The sequence below is a fragment of the Hydra vulgaris genome, chromosome 03 (genome assembly GCF_038396675.1).
Source record: "Hydra vulgaris chromosome 03, alternate assembly HydraT2T_AEP".
Classification (NCBI taxonomy): Eukaryota; Metazoa; Cnidaria; class Hydrozoa; order Anthoathecata; family Hydridae; genus Hydra; species Hydra vulgaris.
Genome location: NC_088922.1, coordinates 61,883,149 through 61,897,786, shown reverse-complemented (window position 1 = coordinate 61,897,786; position 14,638 = coordinate 61,883,149). Strand labels below are relative to the sequence as shown.

General features: G+C 30.5%; 1 protein-coding gene across 1 annotated transcript; it reads left to right on the top strand.

Annotated features, from left to right (window-relative positions):
- The first annotated feature begins 11,454 nt into the window (after nucleotides 1-11,454).
- On the top strand, nucleotides 11,455-12,999 carry LOC136078819 (uncharacterized). The gene has a single exon (XM_065794632.1). The coding sequence runs from the start codon at nucleotides 11,455-11,457 to the stop codon at nucleotides 12,997-12,999; it is 1,545 nt and encodes a 514-aa protein (XP_065650704.1).
- Nucleotides 13,000-14,638: the final 1,639 nt, after the last annotated feature.

Here is a 14,638-nt window from a genome sequence, read left to right as displayed (position 1 = left end):
AAAAGGATGACACTTAATTGAATGACGAGTAACACGAGAATGATTTTTAGTAGATAGCACAAGAGACGCAATCTCTTTAGAGCAGTGCCCATTATAGTAGTTGCAGAAAAGAGAAAGAGATGCAACATTACGATGATGTGATTATGGTTAGAGGTTGGCTGCACGATCAGGTCCAACTATGTTTACAATGCGTTTTTGCACCTTGTCTGAAAGAAAGAGCATCATTAGAAGATCCGCCCCAGATACGGCAGCAGTATTCCATACAAGGCCGGATTTGAGATTTATAGAGATAGTGAATAAAATCCGAAGTAAGAAAATGACCAGCTCGATAAAGAGATGAAACCTTAGCAAATGCTAATTTTGCAACTGATTTGATATATGGTTTCCAAGAAAGATTGGAAGTAAGAGTTAATCCTAGAAGATAAAGAGAAGGTGACTCATCGAGTACATCACCGTTCATAAATATAGGAAGATCTAAATTATTGTGATAAGTATTGGCTTGAAAAAATTGAGTTTTATCTGAATTAAAGTTCACCAGCCACTGAGAGCCCCATGCTGCAGCAGAAATGAGATCCTTTTTAAGCTCAAATGCCCCCTCAAAGCAATCAGAGGGTGTTGGTTTCTTATCACGACAAGAATAAATGGTAGTATCATCAGCAAACAATGCCACCTTAGATGTGAGAATATCTGGAAAATCGTTAATGTAAATTAAGAAGAGTATTGGGCCATGGATAGAACCTTGAGGAACCCCTGAAGTTACAGAATAAGAAGAAGAGTGTTGTCCATCGAGGACAACTTTTATGCTACGATTGAAAAGAAAGGATTCAATGATCTTAAAATGTTGCCAAATACACTATAAGAAGAAAGCTTATGGAGAAGACCAGCATGCCAAACTTTATCAAAAGCTTTTGAAATGTCAAGAGGCGATGGCCTTAACTTCTCTACCTTCATCTAATGCACGATAAAACCTGTCAGTTATTACTGTTAGCAAATCAGCTGTAGAACGAGAAGATCAAAATCCATATTGATGGTCAGAAAGTAAGTTATTAGATTCAAGATGAGAAATTAAGTGTTTGTTAATTAAAGATTCAAAAACCTTGCTTATGATTGGAAGAAGACTTATGGAACGGTAGTTAGACGAATCAGACCACTCTCCATAATTTTTGAAGATAGGGATAACAGATGCCGCTTTCCAGCAAACTGGAAAACAAGACTCTTATAAGCACTTGTTGAATAGTTTTGAGAGTATTAACGAGAGCTCCGGAGAACACTTCTACAAGACAATAACAGGTATGTTTTCCGGGCCACAAGCTGTAGAAGAGTCTAGGCAGGAAATCACTTTAGATACAGATGCTGGAGTGATATGAATGTCAAGCAATGGATCAACTTGTTTGTTGGCAATATCAGGTAGAACGCAACTAGTGGAATCAAGAGATGATATTGATGAAAAGTTTTTAGCAAACAATTCGGCTTTGTCTTTAGGTGAGGTGACAAAGTCTGAACCATACAAGAGAGGTGGAATTATAGATTTGCCCTTATTATTTATATTATTAAAGATTCTCCAGAAGTCACGAGAGCCTAATTTTTGAGATGTGATACGAGATTTCATGACCTGAGAATAGTGGGTTTTGGCGTTAGACAAAACCCTTTCACAATTATTTCTAGCAGTAATAAACAGACGTCTGTTTTCTAGAGAATTGTTTTGCTGATAAATATGGAAGTAATGGTTTCGATTGGCAATCGCAGCAGCACAGTGTGAGGAAAACCATGGAGGAGAGTGAGGCTTGACCTGGAATCACCTAGAGGAAATAAAAGATTCTATGCCAGCCTGAATCCACGAAGTTATGTTAGAAGCACATTTGTCGACAGGAAGACGAAAGATTTCTACCCAAGGGCCATCGCGAAGAAAATCAAGAAAAGAATCCCAGTCAGCTTTACTGTAGTTGTAAGAGGTTCGATAATAGGGGGATTCAGGTGATGAAGAAGAATGAGATATTAGTTTTAGAGAGATCAAACTGTGATCAGAAGAACCTAAGGGTGAATGTGGAGAAACTGAGCACAAGACATAAGTTAAGTAAAGAAGGTAAATGATTCGGGTTGTCAGGAAAGCGAGTTGGAAAGTTGATTATTTGAATTAGGGATTGAGAAAAGCAAAAGTTGTGGGTTTTAATGCCTGCAGAGTCACTGACACTAGAGCCGAGGCCAAGCATGTGACTATTTAAGTCTTTACGAATTAAAGAAAGATAACCATCAACTCTAAGATCACAAGATGAGACACCCAAAATCAAATTAGTCTCACAAAGAGAAAGTAGGTCTGGTGAACTTTGCAAGAGATAAGACTCAACAGAAGAAAATTATCTGCGCGTTTTATTCGTTATTCGTAAAATTACAGAAGAACAAGTTTTGAAGAAACTATAGTTTAATTAAAACTCGTTTTTCTGAAATTTTACTAGCTTACAATTTGACAGAGTATGGCATCTGCACGTAATTCAATCAAGCGCTCCTCTTGATATATGGATAAATGTAACGAGAATAATAATGAAAGTGATGAAGAATGCGGAACTTTTGTTACGGAAATCCAGAACTTCGGAAAAGAAGTAGCCCAACTTAGTCAAGAAACTTCTGAAACCAGTGTTAGTGATGCCAATGATAATATTGAAGAAGATCTCAGAAATGATTTAAGTCTTATTTGTGCCACTCAAAAGTTAGAAATAACAAGCATGAGAAGTCTACAAAGCATAAGAGAATTGTTATGGCTATCAGACTCAAAACCAAAATATGTGTTGATAGTTTTAATGCAAACCATAGAAACAATGACCTTACTTACACCCTTTATATTTAGCAACTTATTAATTACACATGTCAATTGATTCAATAAACAATTCAAATTGCTTAAGGTTTACATTTTAACATAAATTTTTTGGCGTAAGATTTTTGAAAAGCAAATTATAAGAAGTGTAGCTATATGGTAAGGAAAAATAATTATTTATCTAGTAGAAAATATATAGGATGTCTGCCGTAGTCTAAACGTGGAGGCAATCTCTCATAAGTATTATACAAAACGCTACAAAGTGCACATTTTTGAATTATTAAAATATGATGGGATTTGTAGTTACAAAACTAATAAAGATTTAAATATATAATATATTTGAACCAACTCCTATGCAAACCATGAGCGAGACTAGGTTTTTTCAAACCGAGAAGTTAGTACTTCTCGTGAGACCGAGAACGAGACGAGAAATTTAACAATTTTTGAAAACAAATTTATTAAAATCCAAGTAAAAATAAAATTTTAAACATTGTTTTCACAAATAGACACAAATGATATTTGTCAAATGTAAACAACTTTTTCAAATATTAATTCAGAGTTTTTTTGCCAAACTTTTCCAAGACAATGTTTTCTCTGATTAAGATCATTTGTTCTACTTTTACTGGGTGTAAGTTGTGTCTGGATAATCAGACGACATTTCCACCTGAGCTAAAAACTCTCTTTAATTTAGTTGAACTTGCTGGAATAGCTAAAATTTGTCTAGCTAATGAAGAGAGTTCTGGCAATGTATTTGAATACAATTTCCACCAATCAAAAATCGGAAAGTCTGTTTTGGCATCAGGGAGATAATTATACTGGCACATTTCGCTCAAAATAGGATTCGGTTCAGATGGGTTTTTTCAGTTCAGCTCAAAATAGGATTCAGTTCAGTTTTGAATTAGGGGACAAATCTGCTGAAAGGACTCCTGCAACAGGTTGGCACTCAACATTATCTTTAACCTGTGAGGCTAACCATTCTTTTGTTGTTTGAAATTTTTTGAAGAGCTTCAAGTGAAGTCCCTTCATAGCAGGATTTAAATAGTTTGCAGCAGCACTCAATAAGTTTCCAGTGTGACAAAGAAGAAATCTTTTCTCAATGCAGCTTTTCAAGTTTTTTGCATACAAGACACCGTATCCATTTTTTCCATCTGTGTCAATAAATTGATCAATTTTGTCATGGATTATATAAAGAGAATCAGCGACAGTGTTAGTTGTTGGAATAGACTCAGCCGACCACGTTTCTGTAGCTTCTTTAAGTGGTGCCAAAATTTCTACTTCTCCCTCGATTGATTTCCACTGTGATGCACTGATGGTCTTTGAAGAAAAAATATCTTCATTTGCACATAAGCTGATAATTGCACTCTTTAGACGTAGGACAGAAGCCATGCAATTCAGTTCACTATTCCATCTGGTGTCAACAAATTGGCGTAACTTTCTTAAATTGATTCCTTGAGCGTCTGATTCTGATTCAAGCAACTCAGCTGCAACTGTTGACTGGTGATTTAAAGAAGCCAAATCTTTGCATGTTTGCAACGCATCATCCATTCCAGCAGTCATTTCAAATAAGTCTCGAACTGCACGTTGAAAATATGACTGTTGCACAAGTATTCGTCAAGACGCTTTGACAATTTGACTGCAAGTTTCATGTTTTTTGCCTGGTCGTACACGCAGTACATTGGCAAATTAGCAGGCAAATTTAGTTCTTCTAAGAAAGAATCCCGCTTTTCTTCAATTAAGATACCTGTGTGTCTGCCTTGGAACTGTTGGACATGGGGTGTCCAGTGATGTCAGTGTCCAATTTTCGTCAATAGCATGAAAAGTCCAAGAGATGTAGCTGTCCTGAGCTCTCGAGTCCAAAGGTCAGAAGTAAATGCAGCACTTTTTAGATTTGGCGTAATCTCCGTTATTATGCTCTTCATTTCAGCTTGTACTTCTCTTGTCCGAATTGAAAGCTTTCTTGAATATGTTGTTCTGTGATTAAGGCTCAGTTTAGGGTTTGCAATGTCAAACAATTTCTTGAAACCTCTTCCTTCGACTGCTGAAAAGGAAGCCAGATCAGTGAAAAGTAATCCAGCGTTGCAGAGTAAAAAACTGTTTTAGAATGGAATTGTCTTTGTCATTTGGACTTTGTTTCAAACATTTCGACCATGGTTCGTTGTTTCTTTTTAGGAGGAGGTAGAAGAGGGTCGTCAGTTTTTTCAGAATACTTAACGTAATCTTGGCTGTGTTTTTTTTTCGAGGTGACGATGAAGTTCGCTTGTGTTTCCATCTTTTGTTTTCAAAACTTTTTGCACGTCTTGCATTCAACATCGTCACTTGTTTTTCGAAAATATCTCCAGATTGTTTTTTTCTTGGTGACAATTTTGATCGTTGAAATGAGGCAAGAATATTTCTTTTCAATATGAACAATATGTGTCAAGTTGAATTCCACTGGTAAACTAATGAAATTAAGTCGAAAGTGCACCATTTTATACAAAAGGTTTTTGTATTTAAATCTAATATATAAATCTTATTAAAAATATTTAACATCTAACTAAAATTTGTTAATTAGATTTAAAAAAAAAATCTAATTAAAAATCAAATTAAAAATTTAATTGGTTTTTGTCAAAAACAAATTAAATTTTTAATTAGATTTATTAAATCACGTCAAAATATTAATTAATTAAAAAAACAAATAATTAAGTATTTTGTAAATTATAATAGTTTTTAATTTGGAAAATCATATAATATTTAAGTCTCGTTCTATTTCTCGCGAGAATTTTCTATTTTATCGTTTCTCACGAGAAGTCCCATTTCTCACGAAAAATGAGAACGAGACGAGATTTCGCTCATGGTTATCCTATGCTATTTTCAATTAAGAAAAGTACTTTAAATCTTTAAAGAATCATATTTTTATTTGCCTGATCATCTTGTAATATACATTTATACACATTGACTTTATAAGTATTTAATCAAAATATTGATATATGCTATATGCGTAATGATATTTGATATATGATGATATTTGATCACTTATAATATATGATGATATTTGATATGACATATGATATCTGATATTTCGAATATATATGGGATGATATTTGCTATATCGAAACTATTCGTAACTGTACAGAAAATATTCACATCACTAAGACTAACAATTTGGAGCTTAATACAAAGAGAAATTTTTTCCTCAACCAACATTATAAGTGTTAAGAAAAAAAATAGAAAGTGTAAAGCAATCAAATGCCCATGCAAAGTACGTCATAAATAAAAGAAAGAAAGACAAACGAGACAAAAAGGTTACCATCATCGGTATATAATGTTATGCAGTTCAATAGAGAAGTTAAATGCCTGTTTTGTAAACATCCTGGAAGGCGCGTCGAATCTAGTAGAAGCAAAGCACAAGTGTGACTATATGAGCCAGCAGTTATTGGTACATCAATTGAATTTAATAGTATTGCATTTTTAGCAAGTAAATCAAACTCCATTAGAAAGATTAAAAAAGCAATTTTTGGAATAAAAGATCAGTGGTCACTGACGAATAATATTTCAATACCAAATGTTATTTTATCAGATGGCATGCATTTGTTATATGAAAATGTAACTTCAACTTTGCTCAGCTCGTTTTTTGACCCTAAGTACCGTATAAACTTTTTTTTTTGATCGCAAATTTAATACTCTCTTTTTTAAAACATGCGTGGAAATAATATTATTACTGCATGATATTTCAAAGTCTCTACCTTTAACTGATTTGAAAATGTGGAAAGTTCATGACTTTAAGAATATGGTTGCTTTCCTTATTTTTATTTTATTTGCTACGAGGTCATTGCATTTATTTTATGTCTCTAATTATGTAATGTCATTTTGCAAACAATATTCATTCACGGAATTTTATCGATAAGTTGGAAACCTGTGTCCAGTCTTTTTAATCACATATGAGTGTTTTATATCCTTCTAATTTTGCGACAATAAATATAAACTTATTTTCATATATTCCTGAGTAAGTTTCGAAGTTTGGGGGCTCTTTTTTATTCTTTGATGTTTAGTTATAAGTCAAAAAGTTATTTAATGAAAACTTTTATGAAAAGTACTTAAAGTCACTTTTCACAAATTTGTTCACAGATTACATTAGTAAAATCAATATCAGCTAACATAAAAAATGCAAATCTTTTTCCATCTCTTTTTACTAAGTTAAAAAATGTAATAAACTTGACTTCTTTGTCATACAATGAAAGTCAGATTTTAGATGCACATAGAGCTATAATCAATAATCAATGCTATCATTCATTACAGTATAACAAGAGACACACTTTAGTTAGCAATGTTGTGCAATATTGTGAAAATAACTATTTTAAGTATGATGAAATTTTGTCAATTTCACATGGTCAAGTAAGTATTGGGAATTTTTAATACTAGTAAATACTGTAATTGATCTTATCAATTTTGTTGAAATAACAATTATCATCTGCAGAAATAACAATTTATTCTTATATTTCTGAGTCTTTTATAAGCGTAAGGGAAACTGACGAGGTTCATTTAACTCCTATTGCATCATTTATCACTAGATGCCTAATATTCATTGTTCCTAATAAGGTTAAGTTATTCTATATTTGAACACGATTATTTGTACTTTTTTTTAAATATACACACGTTTATACTTTTGTTTCATTATTTGTGTTTGTTTGTCATCCTCATAAATGTTTGTTTAATGTTTAATGACAATTTAGACTGGTTGGTTTTTGAAAGGTTATAAAACACATATATCTTGAGGTGTCTGCGACAAGGTCCTTTGTTAAAAATAATTCTTATTGTAACTTTTAACAAAAAAAACAATGAGTGTGAAAATGTATCCGGGTCAAGAAGAGTCAATCAACTTCTTCCTTTTTTGATTCTTCGGGTTAAAAGAGTTCCTATAACCTGTTTACTTTAGCTCTACAGTTTTGATATCAATATCTCTTCATAAGAGATTAAGGCTGAAGGAAGTATGCTCGTTTTTCTACTTGTACGTATTGTTTGTTGCACAAAAGCAATCTAATGCATCTTTACATTGATCTACTCCTTCGTTTAAGGATAATGTGGTAACTTTAACAGTCCGCGACATCAACTATGAAGTCAAGCTTTATGCTAAGGAATCTGAGAAGAACACCGTAATTAAAGATGAAAGTGTTAAGATACTTTTCCGTGACAAATATTATTTATGGGTATTATTTATTTAAGTTTTTTCCAAAAACTTTTGTTTTTATATTTTCAGTTGGAGCAAATTTTTATAAACTTATATTATAAACTACCAAATTTTAGTATTGGTATTTGTTTTTTATAATATTCCTATTAAACGAACAATAATTGTATAAAAAAGAATATTTTTTGATTGTAGCTTGTTACTTCTCAAAGTGTATAAAATCTCCTGACTAATATTCTGATGATTCCAATGAATATCAAGGTTTGGGTTTATTTGCAGACTCCTGTCTGTTGCTTACAATTATCTAGTTTCATTGTCTTAAAGTATTTTTTTAAACTTGTCTATGATTACATTATTAGCTCGTTACTTCATTTTTGTAGTAAGAGTCGAAAAAGAAAATCAACTCTTACAGATTTTGAAATGCAATTTTGTTTAGCCACATGTATGTTAATAATTTCTAGAGTATAATTTATATAATTTTCAACTATGTATCTTTTATTTTTATCTTATCTTATCAAATTTTATTTTTTGTAGAATCAACGCCTGCCAAGAAAAGAAATCTTGATGCTAAAGATGCAATTGTATAAAGTTTATGCTTTTTATCATATATGCATTGATAGACTAAAATCATTTTTCAGTTTTAGAACAACAGAATATAACAGAAAACATTTTTTGATAGTTTTACAGAATATTGTTAATAATTAATTGTGTTAATTTATTTAAATTAAAAAATACACAAGATATACACAAAGCTGCTACTTATGCACTAATTGATTTATACTTATTGAAAACATACTATATTTCACTAGACTTAGTAAAAAAAAAATTCATAGTTTAATTCTAAGTTTGTTTACACAGAGTAAGTATGTTGAAATATAATAAGTTGACTAGTTATTCTAGATATAAGACATTTTCCATGTTGAAGTTTTAAATACAAGTTTCCATCTGCTAATTTTGTAATGGTAGATAAATCTGTTTAATAATGGATGGTATATTGTTTTCAAAAATGCTGTTCTACTTTAAGCTTTATCATTTTGTTTTTAATTCAACAAAGCTCTAACATACTGGTGTTCGACTTTAATGACTTCACTGCTTACGCCAAAAACGGGTTAATTTTTATATATCTATTTTATTACTTGTGGCTTGTGCTAGTACATCATTTAACTTCTCACCTATCACATACAGAGGATGCGTTAGTAGACATATCGTGCTTAGATAGTATAATGATCAGGTAACTTTTTGTTATTTTAGTGGAAACCCCCAAATTAACTAGTCAATCAAATCAACACAATGGTATGTTTTTAAATACTATAAAATTAATTAGTAAATTTTAAATACATTTACAAGTAAAACGTTTGGAATACCTTTAACCGGGTGCGAAATTTCAAAACAACTATACAAATAAATTTATTTATAAAGGATTTCCTGTGTGTAAATGGACAAATACACCTGGTTTGAATATATTATTACATAATTTAACTTGCACATTATTTTGATATTTCATAGTGCTATTAGGTTATATGCATCTTTTAAATAACAATGTGCAAGCCTAATTTTTGTATATTTTGTAATGTGCTTTTAACAAGCAATACCTTACAATAGAATAAGATATCATGAAAAACAATATATGCTTTTTTTTTTTTACAGAACAAAATACTGTGCCTTTATCAGCTTCATCACCTTCAGATGTTAGTACGTTATTAGCCTTAACAATTAGCATTGTTGTTATGCTTAGAAATAACAATCATGCCAAGAGCTTTTTTTATCGCCTCAATTGCAATTCATGTAATTCAGTCCGGCAATGGCAACAGTTCAATTGAAGAAGTGATTAAATTGTTTCAGATATCTAAAATCTTCTTTATTATTTATATTGTAGTGCTGGTAGACCAATTGGTGTTGTTTTTGAAGTTCCAATTTATAATATTAAAACATACAAAAGCGTATAGGAAACAATGTGAGGATTTAAAAAAAATATGTAAACATAACAATGTATATAACCAATTGTTATTTTTCCACTGAACTCTTGAGTTCACAAAGCATAAGAGAATTGTTATGGCTATCAGACTCAAAAACACAACATATGTTGATAGTTTTAATGCACACCATAGAAACAATGACCTTACTTACACCCTTTATATTTAGCAACTTATTATTAACACATGTCAATTGATTCCATAAACAATTCAAATTGCTTGAGGTTTACATTTAATATATATTTTTTCGTGTGGGGTAAAACCACCTATACCTGGCCAGCACCAAATCCTGGCCACTTTTCAATGAACTTTATTGTCTTAAATATTGAGTTGGTGGCTTTCCAAATTTTTGAAAATGAAAATTTAATCCAATTTTTAAGTTTGGAACCTCAGTCCTTTACATAAGATCAACGCTACGTTATTTTATTTGAGATTTAAAATTATACTAACTTTGTTTATATTGTGGAAAATATTCCGAACGTGAAAACAAAAATGCGAAAAAACGTCTCGCTGATTTATCTTGTTTAATAACAATAATAAAATTTAACTCACTTGCAATGGTTTATTCTAGTAATAAAAACATTTTACTTTGATTTGAAATAAAAATTACTTTGTTTGGTTGTGTTTAAGTTGTCACTTTTTTAGTTTTTGTTACCCATAAATAATGACCTAATCATGGCCACATGTCAACCTATTCTTGGCCATGAATAAGGTCTTAATTGTAATATAAATTTTGTTATAAAAAAACAAAGTTAGTTAAAATAAAATGTTTTAATTATAAAGTTGAGTCAAATTTTTATTATCTACATTATTTATTCTATTTTATTATTTTCATGCTAAAATTATATATATATATATATATATATATATATATATATATATATATATATATATATATATATATATATATATATATATATATATATATATATATATATATATATATATATATATATATGTATATATATATATATGTATATATATATATTATATACATATATCATATGTTATATGTATATATACATATATTATATGTATATGTATATACATATATGTATATATATTATATGTATATGTATATATATATATTTATATGTATATATATATATATATATATATATATATATATATATATATATATATATATATATATATATATATATATTGATGTTTATTATTGTATCAAGTTGAGATACAAATTCTCTTGTTTGTTTGAGAGTGATCAATATAATGTAAAAGTAATTTTTACAAAATAGATCAATATATATATATAAAGTTTAACTAAATAAAAAAATATAACTTTATGATGGTATATATAAAGTTTAACTAAATAAAAAAATACTACTTTATGATGGTATATATAAAGTTTAACTAAATAAAAAAATACAACTTTATGATGGTCTAAATAAAAAAATACAACTTTATGATGGTCTAAATAAAAAAATACAACTTTATGATGGTCTAAATAAAAAAATACAACTTTATGATGGTCAAAATGGACAAAAAGCCAAATGGATGAAGCAGTGGCTGCAGTCAAAGAAAAAAGAATGACTAAACGTACTGCATCTAAAACTTACAAGGTTCCTCGTTGCACTTTGCAAAATCGTCTTAATGGAAAAACTGAAATGGGTGCACGTCCAGGTTGTTCTACAAAACTTGGAAGTGAAGATGAGCTTAAGCTTGTTGAATATGCATCTAAAAGAGCATCTATGGGTATTGGTTTTGGAAGGCATCAGTTTATGAAATATGCTGGGGATATAGCAAGAAAGCGGGGTATTCCATTCAAGAATGGTCTGCCATCTAAAAAATGGTGGTCTCTACTTAAAAAAAGGCATTCAACTCTTCGACTAAGAGTTCCTGAGGGTACAGCTGCTATTCGCCATCAGTGTATGGACAAGGAAAAGGTTTCTATTTATTTTAACGCGCTGAAGCAAGTTATGGATGAGATGGGTCTTTATTGCAAACCCCATTGTGTGTGGAATATGGATAAAACTGGTTTGCAATCGCAGCATACACCAGACAAGGTTGTTACTAAGTCATGTTCAAGATCTATACAAAATCGGACAAGTGGAAATTGTGAAACAATAACAATAATTGCCACAATTAGTGCCGCAGGCACTCACATTATTGTGAAAGGTAAAACCAGAAGAGCTTTAAATGGCTTTGAAGTTCTTTCAGCTCCTGAAAGAAGTACTTGGAGTGTTTCTGATTCTGGGTGGACTAAACAAGGTATTGCATTACTTTGGTTTTCGGAATCTTTTTTAACAAATATAGGACCTGAGCGACCTCAAATAATAATTTTGGATGGTCATAGTTCTCATAATTTCATAGAATTGATTGAATCAGCTATCAAGAATAACATCATTATAGCTGAACTTCCAGCACACAAATCACATTGGCTTCAACCTTGTGATCGGAGTGTATTTGGACCACTCAAACAGCACTATAATGTTGCTTGCCAAGATATGATGAATATGTATCCAGGTGTTTTAGTGTCACATAGGAATTTTTGTGCTTTGTTTAGAATAGCATGGGTAAAAGCCTTATCGGAAAAGAACATTAAATCAGGGTTTAATGCCTGTGGTATATTTCCATTCAATCCCAATAAAATTCCACCAGAGGCTTATCTGCCAAACAACCTTTATGAACCATCACAATTAACTGAGGCTAAATATGAAAAAAGTATAAGATTTGACGAAGATAAGAAGCATATTAATAACCCATTTTTGGAAAAGTCTGAAAAAACTTCTGAAATTATATTTCAACCACATCAAACAAACTTTGCAGTAAGTAATGTACAAATAGATTTTGCTATTGAATCAAATTGTGTAGAGAAAAAAGTGAATAGTTCTAGTCTTGTTTTACCAACTTATTCCATTGATGATCTGGAATCTGTTTTAACAGACCAACAACGCCAATGTTTTGCTTTTTGTTTTGATAAAGGATTTGACATTAAGAGTGATGAAACTTTTATGAGTTGGAAAAGTTTGAAAATGTTATCTCCTGATGTATTAACTGCTCTTCCGAAAAATACAATAGCACTTGACCATGTTTGAACACCGCTTGTTAATAATAAGTCTAATGATACAACATATACTCTTCTCACCAATGCATCTACATCTTATGGTTTAAATAATCTGTTAAACACTGAGGACGATGACAATGATATATTACCATACCCAAAAAAGATTTTGCCAACTACTAAAAAATTTTCAAAAAATGGCCTGCAACCAACATATTTCATATTGACATCTAAGGAAGCCTGCGATGCTAAGATTCTGGAGATAGAAACTAAAAGAGAAAAAAATAAAGAAAAAGAGAATCGGTCCAGAAAGAGATTTGAAGCACTTCAACAAAAGTTGAAGGAAAAAGAAGAGTGTAAATTATTGAAATCTCAGATTGCTGAGAAAAAACTGATTGCAAAGACTAAAGTTCCATTATCTGACAAAGCAAATAATATGAATAATAAAACAAAACCAAATAAAAAAAATTTAATCCAATCTAAACAAAAAAAAAAATACAGACGATACAAGCAACTCTTGCAAACAATGTTGAAAAATGTTAATGTAACTTAATGATCCAAAAACGATGGACGAATCGGTATCCTGATAAAAGTGTTGTAATTGTTTGCTTTATTTTTTAAATATATATTTAATTATTTTGCTGTTAAAAATTTTTATTGAAATTTTAATTTTTTTATTTTGAAAAAAAACAGCAATTCAATGTTGAGTTATTTGCAAAGTATCACTATATGATGTTTATGTATTTTGTTGCCTAATTTAATATACTTCTTTTACTAAACCTCATAAGGACCATTTTGAATTGGTATATTTTTGAGATTGTTGTTGAAATTGTAAAATACATTTTAAAACTGAAAATCTTATCAAACGCTGGCTTTTTTCTTAAACTGCTACTTTATGACATGACAAAAAACATTAGTATTAATTACATAAGTATAGCAAGTTTATGTTTTTATTCATTTAAGACATTTGCTAAGTTTTGCAAAGCGATTTAAAATTTATTTTTGTTTAGCTGTTAAAAAAAGGATTTTTTTATTATTTTCGCATTTTGCTTTTATTCTATATTTCCTGAATATACACAAGTAAAAATTTGTGCAGAACTTATTTTTTAAACTCGAGACAATAAATTTGTTGTGTTTTTAAAATCATTGTCACTACTTTTACTTCGTAATAATTCGTACTTAATGGCCAGGAATAAGTTCGCAATGGCCATGTTTCGGATCTCCGGCCAGGATTTGGTGTTTTTTAAGCCTTATTGTATTTGTGCTGAAACTTGTTAATTTATTGACAAAAATTACCAAACTTGTCATAAATTGTATCTCAAGAAGTTTATTAAGAGTTTAGAAATATTTTTTCATGATCCTATGCCGTTCGCGGTAATATATAACGAAGTTTAAAATTAAGTGGCCAGGAATAGGTGGTTTTACCCTAAGATTTGTTCAATGCAAATTATAAGAGGTGTAGAAAATTAAGGATTTTACGGACTATAAGCTGGATACTTTTACTGGTCCTTTTATAAACCAAAGGATTTTAAGAGGTGGTGAAATTGGTGCTTACATTAGAAATGGAATTACTTTAACAAAAATATGGTAGAATCTATGGGAATTGAGTAACAAGGAAATAACAAGCGGAAAATTGTAAGCATTTATAAGACTTCAGGTGGTAATGAGAAAGA

What these genes read in the sequence shown, in the direction of transcription:
- LOC136078819 (XM_065794632.1), top strand. Translation starts at nt 11,455, where the DNA reads ATGGATGAAGCAGTGGCTGCAGTCAAAGAAAAAAGAATGACTAAACGT.